This window comes from Ursus maritimus, unplaced genomic scaffold (genome assembly GCF_017311325.1).
Source record: "Ursus maritimus isolate PB19 unplaced genomic scaffold, ASM1731132v1 scaffold_4, whole genome shotgun sequence".
In the NCBI taxonomy this organism is placed as follows: domain Eukaryota; kingdom Metazoa; phylum Chordata; class Mammalia; order Carnivora; family Ursidae; genus Ursus; species Ursus maritimus.
The window spans coordinates 8,858,627-8,875,185 of record NW_024426552.1 but is presented as its reverse complement, the minus strand read 5'-3'; the positions used below and the strand labels follow the sequence as shown (position 1 = coordinate 8,875,185).

The following is a 16,559-nucleotide window of genomic DNA, read 5'->3' as shown; positions in this document are numbered from 1 at the left end:
GGTGGGGGGCTCAGTGTCACAACCCTGAGATCCTGACATGAGCTGAATTCCAGAGTCCTACAGTTGACCAACTGAGCTACCAGGTGCCCCTGGAATTTATTCTTTAAAGTGATTTATTCCATCCAAGTGGAAGAAGAAAATAGAGAAATTTTTCATTAATTTTTAAAGCCTGAAGAATTTGAAATTTGAATTTGAGAAAAATACAAGCTCTTTTGCTTTTTTTTTTTTTTTTAATATAAGCTTTAAATAAAGCCAAAGACTGTGGAAAGGTGGCACCTAAACTAAGTCTTGAGAAAGACATGGGAATTAGCCTTGTAAGAAAAATAATAGGGCAGCTCCCAGTTAAGTGATTAACTCCATGGAACCCAGGCATGCTCCAAATTCAGAAGTATTGGGTACTTCTTAAGGCAGAAAAATGGGTGAGAACAGGAGGCTTGTTTGAGAGCTTAAGGAAGAGTAGTTCTTTAGACCTCTTCATAACCTGCCAAGTCTGGTGATGTGGCTTTTCCTCCTCTGTGAGGAGGTAGGATGTTTTCCTTCTGGAGCAATTTCACTGCTGAAGATGTGGGTGAACCACTGTTTTGAAAGAGGAGGGGTAAGGGAAAGTGAGTACTCAATGTTGAGAACTCTTCCCACCGTACTTCCCCTCATGGGGGCCCCAGGGGAAAAACCCTGGGTGGTGCTGACAGTTGGAACACCCCTGGCATCACAGGGCCAGCCCTCACTGCTTCTAGTCGGTCTCAGCCTGAAATGTAAAGATAGGCAGACATCACTAGGTATACAAACAGAGATCACTAGGGAATAGAGGAGACCCTGTGGGATTTACTGGGAGTGGGTGGGTGTGGAACAAACACATTTCTTAGAAAAGGTAAGTAGGTAGAGGGTAGAAAAAGGAAAAGACAGTGTACAGGAGGGCCAACATCTGAATAAGGGAATTTCAGGATGGGATATCAGAAAAAACAAAGGGGAGAAAATAGTATGACTTAACTTCCACTAAATACACAGCAAAAACATCGGGAAAAAGATCCATTCTAAGAAACATGAAGTTTTCGAACACCATGGAAAATAGTTTTTTTAGGGAGGGGGAAACACAAGTTACCTTCAAAAAGATCAGGAATCAGAATGCCAGGAACACCAAATGGTACATAACAATGGAATGTTGCTTCTAAAGTTTGAGAAAGTAATTTCCAACCTGGAAGTCTATATAAAAACCAAGCCAGCAATAAAATTGAGAAGTGAGTAAAGACACTTTCATCATGTAACCTTTCACATTTTTTATGTCCTGTGTACAGTTTCTCAAGATTTTATTGGAGATTGTGCCCCCTCGATTTGAGAGAATAAAGCCAAGAAACAGAAGAACCTTTCCTGAGATGGAGGGGAGGGGAGGGCTCACACTTAGGGCCCAAACAACAAACCAGTGCAGATAACCCGCTTAGGGAGGCCAAAAGTATCAATTGGTGGTAAATTCACGGAAAACTGAGTTGATGAGGAAATGAGGCAGTTTTCAATGCCAAGAAAATGGAAGGATAGGGTGTACTGGTTTGGTTTGTGGCTCACCTCTGATCATCAAGCATTGATAAATATTATTATGAGCAGATGGGAACAGCAGAGCCCTTCCCTAAGCGCTGGACCACAAGGAGCAGAACCAGGGCGGGGGGGTGGGTGGCATTCCCATTTGGCCGTGTATATATTGAGGTGCCCAGAGGACATCAAGTGAAGGGATGGGGATGTTTGGCAGTATGCAGAGCTGCTACTTTTAAGCAAGCTAAGTAGTCTAATTGTTTCCTTGGCTGTACAGGAGAAAGTCCTCTCGACCTTAAATCGAGCACTACTGTGTAACCATTTTTTTAAATGAGCACGGACATTTCTTAGAATTTCAAGATTGATTACTTCAAGGTCATCTATTTTGTTCATTTCTGTATTTTTTAGTCTTATTTTTTATATATTAAATTTATTTCCAGCCTGAAACGGAGACTTTCTACTCGTTCCTCCATTTTGAATGCCAAGACTCGGAGATTGAGTAATCAAGCATTTGAAAATTCAGCTTATAAAGATGATGATGATGAAGATGTCATCATCTTAGAAGAAAACAGTACTCCCAAACCTGCGGTAGATCATGACATCGAAGTGAAGTCAGAACAGAGTCACATTGAGCAAAGTGGTCATCAGGTCGAGCCTGTGGCTGATAAGGAACCTTGTGCCCAGACTGGTTCATCAGGCGTCTCATCATCCAGGTGTGATCAGGGCACTACTGCGGCCACCCAGACTGAAGCCCCGAGTGTAGTTGTTAAAAAGGAAGAAGCGCTTGAGGATGAGATAGATGCGCGAAATGACGCTGCCGTGCCGCCAGCCTGTGTGGAAGCCGAAGGGAAGACACAGGAAACCCAGGAAACCTTTGATAAATCTGCGGGTGATGCTAGTTGCCAATTAAATGAACTGAGAAATGAGCTGCTTCTAGTTACCCAAGAAAGAGAAAATTATAAAAGACAGTGTAATATGTTTACTGACCAAATCAAAGTGTTACAGCAGAGGATACTGGAAATGAACGACAAATACGTGAAGAAGGAAACTTGCCATCAGTCTACCGAAACTGATGCTGTGTTTTTACTTGAAAGTATTAATGGCAAATCTGAAAGTCCAGACCATGTGGTGTCTCAGTATCGGCAAGCTTTGGAGGAAATAGAAAGGCTGAAAAAACAGTGTAGTGCTTTGCAGCACGTGAAGGCTGAATGCAGTCAGTGTGCCAGTAATGAGAGCAAAAGTGAAGTGGACGAAATGGTTGTGCAGCTTGATGACGTGTTTAGACAGCTGGACAAGTGCACTGTGGAGAGGGACCAGTATAAAAGTGAGGTGAGTGTGTGATTCCGCATGGTGAGAGTCGGAGTCCCACAGTGTCTAAACCACAAAGAACTGCCAGTTGCTAGATTGGAATAAATTACTTAATATTTCCAAGTATTGACTATGTATTGCCCTGCTGCTTCTCAGCTGGGGACTGGTCCTCCTGGGGCACATGGAAATAAATGTGTGTTGAGGAGATGGGCATTGCTAGAATTTAATGGGTGGTGACCAGGTATGGTAATTTCCTGTAGCATACTGGAAATTGCTGTGTAATGAAGGATTGTCCTGGTCCAAATACTGTTCTCATTCCCACTGAGCCAGTCAGTTGCTAAATATAAGGAACGTCACATCCATTAGTAATAGACCTTGCAATAACCGTACAAGGTAGGTGATGGTGTCCTCATTTTATAGATGCACCCTGTATTAGTTATGATTAGGTCCATTGGCAGGTGACAGAAAACACTATAGAACCGTGACAGTTCCACAGGCATCCAAGACAACAGGCTCCTGCGTTGTTGCTTCGCTTCTCAGCGTGCCATTATGGTCAGAGGTGGCATCCAGGTCCAGTCCTCATATTATATATGTTCCAAGCAGCAGGAAAGACGAGGGACGAGGTTCCTAAAAGTTGCTGATATTCCACCGTCAGAACTTAGTCACCTGGCTAATATGGTGTAGTGTTTATTCAGGGGTCCTTCTACTGAGGAAGGAAGGAGAAAAATGGTAGATGTTAGGAGACCGGTAGTAGCCCCTGTATACCCTCCATTCAGATTTGGAGAGCCCCTTTTAGAAACATGTATTTATATAATTGTATTAATGTATTTGATAGGGTTTTTCTTCCAAAGAATTTGGAAACAACAGGATGGTGCTGTACTGCTCCTTCTGGAAGCTCATTCAAACATTCATCTTGATGTATTGGCTTAGAGTTAGATGACAAAATATATAAAAATCCATATGAGCTTTCGGTTATAACTTAGAGGTGATGAATGCGCAAGAAATGAAAGCCACTGTGACGTCGATGTAATTTAGGCGTTTTTATCTTGGTTTTCCAGTTTTTGGTACCATTTGTTTACAGTCAAGTGGTAATTAACATTTCATATTCTTTGAATGTGACAAGACGTGGAGGTGAAACTAAAATGAAGCTTTGTTTACAGAAAGCTATTGTGGGTAGGTTTTTTTGCCCTCTTTTGATGGTAATTTTCATCAAGCAGGATTTTCGCCATTTCTTAGCTTAAATTTGTACTTTGTCATTATTAGTATTTTTAAGTTTAATTTTAGCATTAGTATTTTTAAGTTTTATTTTTATTAATTTTTAAGTTTATTTTAATTTTACAGTTATGATTTTTTTTTGTCAGGTTGAATTACTGGAAATGGAAAAATCACAAATCCGTTCACAATGTGAAGAACTGAAAACTGAAATTGAACAATTAAAATCTACAAATCAGCAGTTAGGAGCAGATGTTTCAACTTCAAGTAACATTGAGGAGTCTGTAAATTACACTGATGGAGAAAGGTAATATTACATGGGGAAAAGTGCAAATTGAGTTAGATATCAAAGAACGTGGTGAATTTGGCCATGACTAGAAGACAAGGGACTATTTCATGAAACTTAATTTTTCACCTGGATTTCTTTTAATTTTGTACTTGCCATTTCTTTATGGTTTTCTGTCCTCATTTTACTACATGCCATCCCCAATGTCAACTTTTAGGTAATCACAAAATTACTAGAAATTGCTTGTAGTACAGGTGATCAGTAGGAAGAAGTTCTGTAAAACAAGACAATACCCTATCTTAGTAATATATAAAATGGGCTTGGGGTTTTGTTTTGATTTTGAGCGTGGGGGAGGCAGACATTCAGGTGGGAAGGGATGGTGGTGCTCTTGGTGTGTTGATGACTTACCATCCGCAAGTAGTCACTAAAGCCTAAAACTGGGCAATTCTTCCTGCTCATACAGCATGACTTCAAACCTAAAAGGCACTGCTGTTGAAAAATCATCTCCTACCATCCTCACTTGACATCAATTATATTATTACCTTGTTTTTTAAGTTAAGTTTTTGAAGGGTTTCAGTAAAGCTGTTCATGGAGATGGAGTAGAGCAGTACATAAAAGTCTAGAGGGTTACAGTCAGAAGAAAATCCCAAGTGGTGTTTCTCACAATGGGAACCACAACATCTGTGGTGCTTGTAAAAATGAAGATGCTTGGCCCGCAGGGCAGCTTATTAAATTGGAAACTTTTTAACAATCTCAAATAATTCTCTTACTGACGTTTGGGTAACTGATGATCGATTATTTGTTTATTTATTTAAACTGATCTTTTAAACCTGTGCTTTCCAAAGTAGTATAGGAGTATGTGGCTATGGACACTTGAAATCTAGCTAGTCCGAATTGAGATGTGCTTTACGTATAAAATAAAAAATAAAATTTTGAAGCCTTAGTAAGAAAAAGAATGTAAAATACCTCAATAATAGTATTTTGATTTTGTGATGAAATAATATTTTAGTTACACTGGGTTAAATATATAGAACTGCAGTTCAATTTACAGCTGCATTTTGCTTTTGACCGTGGCTGTGTGAACATTTTAAACTCCGTATGGAGCTCACAGTATTTCTCTTGGACAGTGCTGTTCTGTACACTAAAAATAAGAATCTGCGGCAGGTCCCGTAGATAGGAAAATTAGCTAGGGACAATCAAAAGACTTAAAGGAAATGAGATGAAGAGGATCACTGGGTCATACGAGTCTTTTATGTACTTTTCAGATAGTTTGTGGTTACAAGAATTCGGGACATTCTTGGTAAGGATATAGGATGGATAACAACTTCTGGAAAGCAAAGCAGAAAAGTGTTTGAACCATGGGCCTCTGGTCAAAGATGAGTGAGGAAGCTTAAACAAAAAAATGGCTGGAGTGGGAATGATGTAAACTTTTATCCAGGGACCAATGGAATCTTACAATCCAAGCTCACAAAACAGGTTTTAAATCACATTACTGTGCATTGTCAACTTAGGGATGAATATCTTGCCTCTTCAGACAAGTATCTTAGATCAGTATCTAAGCTAAACTTGGGCTGCTTATATTTGGGAGAGGGGCAGAATAAGAGCAACTAACATTCAGTTCCCATGTTTCACTCAGTCTTTGAAGCAAAGGCTGCTGAATGGTTATAGGTCTTCAAAAAGTTTCGGGTGTTGGGGTGCGTGGGTGGCTCAGTTGGATGAACATCCGACTTTTGATCTCAGCTCAGGTCTTAATCTCAGGGTCGTGAGTTTGGGTCCCATCTAGACTTAAAAAAAAAAGTGTAGGATGTTGATATTCAGATATATACATGTGTATAAATTTAGAAGGAATGATAATGATCATCTAATCCAGGGATTCCCAGTGTTTTCAGTAAAGCACCATTCCCTATAAACACATAGTAAAATGGATCATCAGTGAACTTTAGCATATGTGAAAGGTTCAGAAAAGTCTTGATTTAAAAAATTGTTTAACATTATGTAGCCCAGGGGCGCCTATGTGGCTCAGTCATTAAGCGTCTGCCTTCGGCTCAGGGCATGATCCCAGGGTCCTGGAATCGAGCCCCGCATCAGGCTCCTCTGCTGGGACCTGCTTCTTCCTCTCCCGCTCCCCCTGCTTGTGTTCCCTCTCTCACTGGCTGTCTCTCTCTCTCTGTCAAATGAATAAATAAATAAAATCTTTAAAAAAAAAATTATGTAGCCCAAAATTCTGTAAGCTTACTTGACCACAGAACCATTTCTCTTTCACACAAGGGTAGCTATCTCATAGAACATGTTTTAGAAAACAGGTCAGTTTTTATTTTCTTCAAAAGCTGAAATTCAGGGAAATGCATTCTTACTCTGTAAACCAGTGTTCTCACTAGTATATCACTGCTGTTTTCCAGGTGACAATATTTTATATTATAAATAACACTTTGTAATTATATGTATTTTAGCAGTCCATGATTTCTCCAATAGCAAGTTAAAATCATATTAGTTAGAACCAAACAGAGCCACTAGGTTTATGAAAAACACTCTACTTACCAAGAGATAATTATTAAGTTAAATCACAGATCATTAAAGTAAGTGAATTCTTGTTTCGCTTAAATTTGAGGCCCCACGTGAATATTAAACTGTGTTGTAATGTTCATCTAATAGACGTAATATTTGTGTTTGCAGCCTCAAGCTTCGATCTCTTCGAGTTAACGTAGGACAGCTGTTGGCCATGATTGTACCTGATCTCGATCTTCAGCAAGTGAATTATGACGTTGATGTGGTTGATGAAATTTTAGGACAAGTTGTCGAACAAATGAGTGAAATCAGTAGTACTTAAAGTCTGTTTTATGTGAGAAAATAAAAATATTTGTTCAGTCCTGTGGTTGTATAGCTTTCAGAATGGAAACACTTTTGTTTTATAGATATGACAGGTGACAGACTGAAGAACCATGATCTTTACTGTATTCTATGCATTCAAGTGTGGTCACAAGTACTGTGGGCGCACTTACCACACCTTTTGAAATTCCTTAGAATCATTCTTACTGAACGGCTGAACAGCTAACTCATGATTCTGTTTTGAAGTGTAAATACTGTAATTAAGTCTGCACATATTTTTTTATTACCCTAGAGGACTTAAGTGTTTTTCACCAAGAGCTTTTCAGGTTGCCCTTAACCTTTGTGCAATTTTTTCTGGTTCCCAAAGTGTATTTTTCTCTGAAGTGAGGGCCGTGCCATATACAAATGGAAATGTTACCTTTGCTTTTCTTACAGAAAAGTTTAAACAGGATTTTTAAAAAATGGAATTACGCTCCTGATAAGTTGTAAGTGAACTGATCATTAATGTTTCTTTTCTATAAACTCTTATCTCCTAAAATATTTTGTTCATGGAATTAAGGTAAGCAGAAACTCTCCATCCATTTTGTCAGGATTTTCCTTGTGCTGAGATTGCCAATCATAGTTAAATGCAGTGTTTTTACAGAACAAAGAAATGATCTTTAGTATAAAAAAGCATCAAAAATATTAAATGTTCCACCACGTTTACTTTGAAGCCCATTTTTGGCTGCTTAGTCAGCATGGAGTGGGCACAATAATTGTTTAATATTTCTTTTTGTGAAATTTCCTGTACAGCCTTTTGTAGGATTACTACAGGTTAGTGAGAGTTGAGGAAGACAATCTTTCTCAAACAGTACAGATACTTTTCATTATATTAAGAGCTAAGTGTTTTATGTCCTGGAGGTAAGCAGCAAACTGCCCTGGGATTATAGTATTACATGCCATAAAAATTACGCTTTATTGGTCCCTTGTTTGTGCAATTTTAAAGAGATGGCTTTCTATTAAGTATAACTGTGTATATATAATTAAGAATCATATTTTCCACAACTGAAATGTGCATTATTTTTTTTCAAAGTTTTATCATTGCTATTTATTTTTACTTTTGTTTCTGAACATTCAATACATGTTTCTTTTGTATGTATGCTTAATTACATGTCTTTCATATACAATATTAAATTTTTACTGTACATTAACTTCTAGAAAAAGCAAATAAATGAAGTTTGTTTTTATTTGCTTGATAAAGTAATTGAAAGTGTATTTTTGGTATGAAGCTGGTTTTCTGTCCTAATTGTATCTGCCCAAATTTTAAAATATCTTGTAATAAAATAAAAATATATATGATGGCTAACTCTTCAGATACTACTTTTAAAGAATTCTATATTCAGATTATATTTTGGAAACTGAAACTGTCCACTGAAGACCCTCAAGTTGAGCTCATTTTAAAATCTGTATTAATTACAAGTTCTGTTCAGGAGACCAAGACAGTTTCCATTAAGACTCTAAAAACTGAGCTCATCTTGAGAGAGTGTGTGCGTGCGTGTGTACGTGTATTTTACACTCAAGAAGAGACTTTCTTCTGTAAATCATTTAGCCTAAAGAAACCTTGCTTAAATGATAGCCACAATGTAGAGCATGTCTGAGTTTGTGAATATTTATGTAGCAGTTCTTTCTGGAATTTGCTGTTTTTCCCGTCCTTTGAGTTAGCTATATTCTTGCAAAAATATATCTTTTATATGGCTGTTACCTTGCTTTTAATAGGAAAGTTAGTCACAGGAATAGTAAATTTGCTTGCTATATCAATTCTTTGGAAGTACTTACATATTTTTCATCCTTTAAGAAAATACTGTCAAAATACGATTGTTTGAAAATGTAGCTAACAAAATTTAACAGAACAACAACATGGGCTTTCATGTATGTATCATATTTAGGTAGAGATATCTATCTTTTGTTGTTAAGTTAAATTTGTAAAAGGCTAGTGGGAGGACAGTGGTGTTTAAACTAATTATTACTTTAAAACAAAAACAGTGTGAGGAAGTAAACTAGCATAGTCCACAATCCCTGCAAACAGGACCCACTGTCATTAACATTCACACAGCAGGAGTGGTGTGTGGCGTATTGTTATATCTTTTGTTTAGGCCTCAAATTCCTAATGTGGGCAGGTACTGCTGGGGACTCTGCCTATGGTCTCAGACGCTTAATTCTTTCGATCAAGAGCCCATTAGTTCATTACTTGTCGTTGAAGAATAATTAAAGTGATACATCTGGTGGTTTTCACCTCTGGCTGCCTATTAGAATCACCTGGGGAGTTTTTAGGACTCCCCCTGCAAGGATGCACCCCATACAAATTAAGTCAGAGTCTGGGTTTGGGCCCAGATACCAGTATTTTTTTAAGGCCTCCCAGTGTGGCATCAGAGCTGAGAACCATTGATCTTTACCTTCCGGTGATGATTGTTTACAGATGTTGAACTCAGTGGGTTCCTGAAGCAAACTCCGGATTTGCATGGCCGCTTTCTCACTGGGGCGAGCAAGGAGGGGAAAGGGAAGCAGAGTTGGTGCCCAAGTTAGAAATGTAAATGTAAGTGAAAAGACTTACCCACTGCTTCCCTAAATTTAACCACTGTTGCTTTTTGTGTGTCCTTCCAGAAAATATTAGCTGCATACATATACACATTCATATATATGCATTCAGTTTATATTCAATTTTGTATCTTTATATTTGATTATATATTTGTAATCTCAAGTTTTCACAAAGGTGGTACACTATATAATTGGTTATCTTGACATTTCCATGTTACTTTTTTAAACAGGTTTGGTAACATTCTATGATCTGCATATGCTCCTAACACTCATTTATTTCTCATGTTTTGACATTACAAAATACACTACGTGAAAATCAGTACACACCACACACACTTTGACAAGTATACCCAGAGTGTAAATTCTTTGCAGTGAATATTGATAGGTCAAAGGGTGTATGCTATGTAACTTTTAATAAATGTTACCATGCAAAAATGAATTTAAACTCCCATGAAAAATGTATGAGTGTGTTTTTTTCTTCTCTCCATCAAACTTACTAATCTGACATGTGAAAAAAATGACAGCCTGCATTCTTTGTCTCAGTTGAACATGCTTTCATGTTTTATTGACCATTGTAATTTCTTTTTTCTGTGTACTATGTCATGTTGTTTGCCTGTTCTTTTCTATTGGGTTCTTTGTCTTAACTGCTTTAAAGAAGCTAAAAGCCTGTGCTAATGTAGCCACAAACACCACCCAGACAACTAGCTTTCAGGAAATTCACAGTAGGTTAAATCTTTGTACACTGTCTCAAATACTGGAGAGGAGTGAGAGACCCACTGGGTTTATGTTTTTCCATATATTTGTCTTTTTTATATTGGCCACAGTTCAGAAAAGGAATGCTGTTAATATCCACCTGGTGTAGAAGGACATCTGTATATGTGATACTTAAAATTAAATTTTGTGATCACAGAGTTAATTTCTATATCCTGGCCCATAGGGAGAAAGTCAAGACCAGAGGAGAGAGTCTTGGTAAATCAAGCCATTCAGACACAGGTGGTTATTAAATGAGTGCAGTCACAGAGAAGGAATTAGCTCTTCTAAGACTGGAGTGTGAGTCACAACTCCAGTAAGTTAGTTTTGTACGCAAACATTCTAATCATGAGTTGTGCGTAAAGGCAGTTTTCTATTTCACACATGTACAAGTTTAACCCAAGGCTTCCTTGTGAATTTCTTGCAAAGCAGTCGGGACTCAATATCATGGTAACACTATATAGAACAAGTTTAAATTTGACTCAGTAACTTTTACCCCAACCAGACTAATACTTAGGTTATGAGTGTCTTCACTATGCAACTATCCAGAATTCTGCTGTAATCTTCATAACAAAATGTAATGGTGTTTTATATTCACAAAGTATGTGAGTCAACAGCCTTGCTAATCTATGGTTTTCCTGGTAAATGCTGTTGACAGTTGTGGCCAGTGTTTTGAAAGTCAGTACTGTGATCTAAACCAAGGCCGACTTAAAGTAGTTTGTGTTTATAATGTGCTCATGGAGGTAGCTGAGCTACTGCAGAGCATTGTTGCCAGTTTGCTATAGAACCTCTGGCAGATGGTTCTGGGGGAGAGGTGTTCATGGACTGCCGAATGGAAACTTGCTGTGAGATCCTGAGTTCCAGGGGTGCGAGTTGACTAACCAGCCAACAGCAAGAGAAGTGACACGGTCTCACGTAACTACACCTGTTACCTCTTCTCCTGGTAGGGAAACACAGGGGTCTAGCACAATAACTTCTTATATATCATTAAGTAGTAATTATAATACATAATTATGTTATAAAATATGTAATCCTAGTATTCTACACTATTCACTGTAATCACTCAAACAATAGTTCCTCACTTCACACTAATTTGCTGTGTTCTTAAATTGATTTTTTTCAGTATCAGATATTTTAAACTCTGTTTTGGGACTTTCCAAATTATACCAAAATAGAGAAACTGGGGCGTCTAGGTGGCTCAGTCAGTTAACCATCTACCTTCGGCTCAGGTCATGATCTCAGGGTCCTGGGACGGAGCCCCGTGTCAGGCTCCCTGCTCAGCCGGAGTCTGCTCCCTCTGTCCCTCCCCCTGCTCGTGCACGCATGCTCCCTCTCTCCCCCCCCCTCTCTCTCAAATAAATAAATCTTTTTAAAAAATCGAGAAACTATTCTAATGAACTCCCATGTACCCATCACCCTGCTTCAACATTTTCAACTCAAGGTCAATCTTGTTTTATTTATACCCCCATTTACTTAAACACCTTCCGTAATATTTTTCATGTGTGTGTTACAAATATTAACTCATTTTTTATTGCAGAAAAATATAAAATTTCCTATTTAATCGTCTGTTAAGTATGAGTTGCACTAAGTACATTGACATTGTTCTGCAACCATCACTATCCATTTCCAGAACTTTCTCATCCCAAACAAACTGTATACAGGAAACAATAACTCTCCGTTCCTCCCTGCCCCTGGTAACCTCTGTTTTCGGTCTATGAATTTGCTTATTCTAGGTACTTCATATCAGTGGAATCACAGGATATTTGTCTTTTTGTGTCCAGCTTATTTCACTTTACATAACATTTTTAAGGCTCATCCATGTTTTGTATTTATCAATTTCGTTCCTTTTTAAGGCTGAATACTCCATTGTATGTATGTACCATATTTTGATATTTATCTGTCCTTGGACATTTGGAGTGATTTCACCTTTTTACTATTAAGAATAATGCTGCTATGAATGTTGTTGGATATGTATCTGCGTCTTTACTGTTAATTCTTTGGGATAACATACCTAGGAGTGGAATCGCTGAATTATGTGGTAATTATGTAAGTGAGGAATTGCGAAACTATTTTCCACAAAGATACAATGCAGAAGCGTTCCAGTTTTTTCACATCCTCTCTAACACGAATTTTCTGGGTTTTTCTGTTTTTAATTAGCCATCTAATGAGTGAAGGGTTTCCATTATGGTTTTGATTTGCATTTCTCTAATGGCTGGTGATGTTAGGCTTCTTTTTGTGTGTCTACTGGCCATTTGTATGTTTGGAGAAATGTCTATTAAAGTCCTTTGCCCATTTTTAGCTTGCTTGTTTATTTTTTGCTGTTGATTTGCAGGATATGATTTTGTAAAAAATATATTCTGGATATTAGTCCCTTATCAGATACATGATTTGTGAATATTTTCTTCCATTCTGTGGCTTGTCTTTCCAGTCTTGAGTTTTTAGTTTTGGTAAATTTGAACTTATTTTGTTGCCTGTGCTTTTGGTATCCTATCCAAGAGAAATCCTTGACCAATCCAATGCCATGAAGATTTTTTTCCTGTTTTCTTCTGAAAGTTTTATAGTTTTAGCTCTTATATCTAATAGGTCATAATCCATTTTGAATTAATTTTTTGTATATGGTGTAAGATTTCAACTTCATTTTTGAGCACATGGATGTCCAGTTTTCCCAGCAACATCTTTTGAAAAAGACTGTCTTTTCCCCATTGAAAAATCATCTCATCCTTGTTAAAAATCAATTGACCATATAAATGAGGGTTTATTTCTGGGTAGTCCACTGGTCTTTATGTCTGTCCTTATGCCAGTACCACACCATTTTGAGCACTGTAACTTTCTAGTAAGTTTCAAAATCAGGAAGTGTGAGTCCTCCAACTTTGTCCTTCTTCAAGATTGTTTTGGACATTCAGGGTCCCTTGAGATTCCATATGAATTTTAGGACAGGTTTTTCTATTTCTACAAAACATGCGATTAGGATTCTGATAGGAATTACACTGAATCTGGATTATTTGGGGTACCATTGACATCTTAGCAGTCTTCCAATCCATGAACATAGGATGTCTTTCCATCTATTTATATCTTCTTTCAGCAATTTTTAAAAGAGAAATTATTTATTTAACAGAGAGCAAGGGGGCACAAGGAGGCGGAGTAGAAGGCGGAGGGAGAGGGAGAAGCAGGCTCCACGCTGAGCAGAGAGCCTGACACAGGGCTTCGTTCCAGGACTCTGGGACCATGACCCCAGCCGACGGCAGACGCTTAACTGACTGAGCCTCGCAGGCAACCCCTAATAATTCTTTAATATCAAATCTAGTCAGCATTCAAATGTCTTTGGTCATTCCATAATTATTTTCCCAAGTGGTTTGTTCAGGTTGGAATCCATACAAAATCCACAAGTTGCATTTGGTTGATAGGTCTCTGAGGTTTCTTTACATCTGTACGTTTTTCTTCCTCTGTTTCCTTACTTTATAGTTGTTGAAGAAATCAGAACAGTTTTCTTTGAGAATTCTCCTCATTTTTGATATCACTTAATTTTTAGGAAAATCTTGTACTCCTCTAAGCTGGTAGATGTACAGAGTTAATCAGATTCAAGTTCTTTGGTTTTATTTTGCTTTCGTTGGAAGAATCCTTCGTAGGTGGTATTACGTTCTTTGTGCTGCATCACACCAAGAGGTGCATTATATACATTCATCCCTTTTTGTTATATTAATTATTTCAGTTCACGTGTTGTCATCTTAAACGATCCTTTATAAAGTTCCCTATCAGTCTTCACCTAACGATTTTAGCATCCATTAATAATTGCACCTAGGTCTATTATTTTACTAGGGGTTGTGAAATGGTGGTACTTCTATTTTATCATTCCTTCTGAATTGTGGGGCATCTAAAAAGAAAACCTATTTAGTTATCCCAAGGCATATAGTTCATATAGAGCAGGAAGGATAAATATTTGGCTCATGCCTTGTTTCCCAAAGGTAACCAGTGAGGCTTTTTGTTGTTGTTAATATCATTATGTATGGGTGAATTTTAGCATTTAATGTGTTTCAATCCACTGTGGCAATTTTCCAATGTTAAATTGTCTCACTTTGGCTACAGGTCTTCGAATTGGCTCCTATGTCCTTATTCCATAATCCTAGTAGTCTTTGATTATTTTCTTGCTTTCTGGTATAATAAAGTATTTCAAGCTCGTCTAATAAATTTCCTGTTCTAGACCTGTGAACAGCCATTCCTCCAGGGAGGTGGTTCTTTTCAGGGGAAATGCTATTTAGAGACCATAATCTAGGCACAGATACACTCATTGCTTCTGGTTTGGTGATTTCTTCTAGGCCTTTTTAGTGGACTGCCCTAGGAAATCCTATTCTTTTTTTTTTTTTTAAGATAAACTATATATTGAATACATACCAATACTGCCAATTTAGAGAATTCATCTTCTTAGATTTTATATATCTAGATTTCTAGTCTTTTCTCTTTTGCTGGAAATCTTGGTTCCTAACCATATCATATAGTTATTTGCTTTTCCCAATAAACATATATGTATGCATACATATGTGTATCAATACCACTATCACTTCTAACCATAGGATTTCTTTGCGATATTATCCCATTTCTGTGTATCACTTGCAATAATTCCTTCTTGTGCTCATCATAATGCTTCACCATGCTGTTGCAAGATTTCCTTTTGATCACTGAATAGAATTCCATTGTATGAATATGGCACGGTTTGGTTATCTTTCCTTCAATTGGTGGATATTTGGTGTCTCCAATCTGGGCTATTATGAACAAAGCTGCTATAAACATTCTCCTGCAAGTTTGCCTTCATTTTTTCTTACATAGACACTAAGAGTGGAAGATCCTTAACTCTAGGAAACAAGCTGAGGGTTGCTGGAGGGGAGGTGGGTGAGGAGATGGGGTCACTGGGTCATGGGCATTAAGGAGGGCACTCGATGTAATGAGCACTGGCTGTTATATGCAAGCGATGAATCACTAAATTCTACCCCTGAAACAAATACTACACTATATGTTAACTAACTTGAATTTAAATAAAATCTTGAAAGAAAAAAAAAAGAGTGAAATTGCTGGGCCATAGGATAGACATAATCTTTGACTTAAAGAAACTGCTGATGTTTCCTAAAGTATTTGTATCTTAGTTCAAGCTGATCTAACAAAGGTACCATTGATGGAGTGGCTTAAATAACATTAAATTCTCACAATTCTGTGGGCGAGGAAGTCTGCAAATAAAGGCCCTGGCAGATCTGGTATCTGGTGAGGACTCTTCCCAGTCTGCAGATGGCTGCTTCCTCCTGTCTTGGAGACCTGGGACGGGTGGTGGGTGGGGACGGAGGGAGAGAGAGGAAGAAAGAATTTTGACTTTCATCATCCCCTTATAAGGGCATCAATCCCATGATGGGCTCCACCCCCATGATCTCATCCAGACCTAATTACCCCCTTAAATCCCACCCATAGACACCATCACATTGAGGATTAAGGCTGCAACATAGGAATTTTTGGGTGGGAGGGGAGACCCAAAGATTCAGTCCGCAGCAAGATGTATCATTTTACACTTGTACCAGCAGTGTGCTCGCCTAGGTCCTGTGCATTCAATTTCTTACTTTCCTTTTCTCCTATTTTCCCTCTTTTTATTCCAATAAAATTTGCTCAATATCTTTTCCTAACTCTGTATTGAACTTTCAATTTCTGCTGTTAAATTTTCAGTGAACTCCTCTTTCCTGTTCTTTAATAATGTTTTATTAGAACGTACTCTGACTTCAGATTTTTATTCCAGAGCAGTCACACTTAGAAAAGGAAGCTATAGTAAAGTGCATTCGGAGAAATCTTTGTTTTTGAAGTCAGATTAAGATTTACTCCCTTTATATTAATTTTCACTATAAAAAAGTTCTCAGGAGACCAAATAACTGTGGTCCCCTTAGAGTAAGGCAGTTGTGCTAAAATCAATGCTTGGGGCCCAAAGTGGATATAGCTGGAATCACTTGCAGTAATCTTGGTGCAAAAGTCTGAGGTCTCCTCCAAACATTTTCCTACCTTCTTCCTTCTCTCCTTCACTCCTTCCTTCTCTCTTTCCCTCCTTCCTTTTTTT

The 16,559-nt window shown here is 37.9% G+C and overlaps 1 protein-coding gene across 1 annotated transcript in view; it reads left to right on the top strand.

Moving 5' to 3' along the window:
• Nucleotides 1-10,175, top strand: part of MORC3 (MORC family CW-type zinc finger 3) — a 41,969-nt gene extending 31,794 nt beyond the window's left edge. Inside the window, exons 15-17 of the mRNA XM_040620979.1 lie at nt 1,962-2,850; nt 4,191-4,348; nt 7,001-10,175. Of these exons, the coding sequence (XP_040476913.1) occupies nt 1,962-2,850; nt 4,191-4,348; nt 7,001-7,154 (1,201 nt within the window). The 3' untranslated portion in view covers nt 7,155-10,175. The remainder of the gene's footprint in view (nt 1-1,961; nt 2,851-4,190; nt 4,349-7,000) is intronic.
• Nucleotides 10,176-16,559: the final 6,384 nt, after the last annotated feature.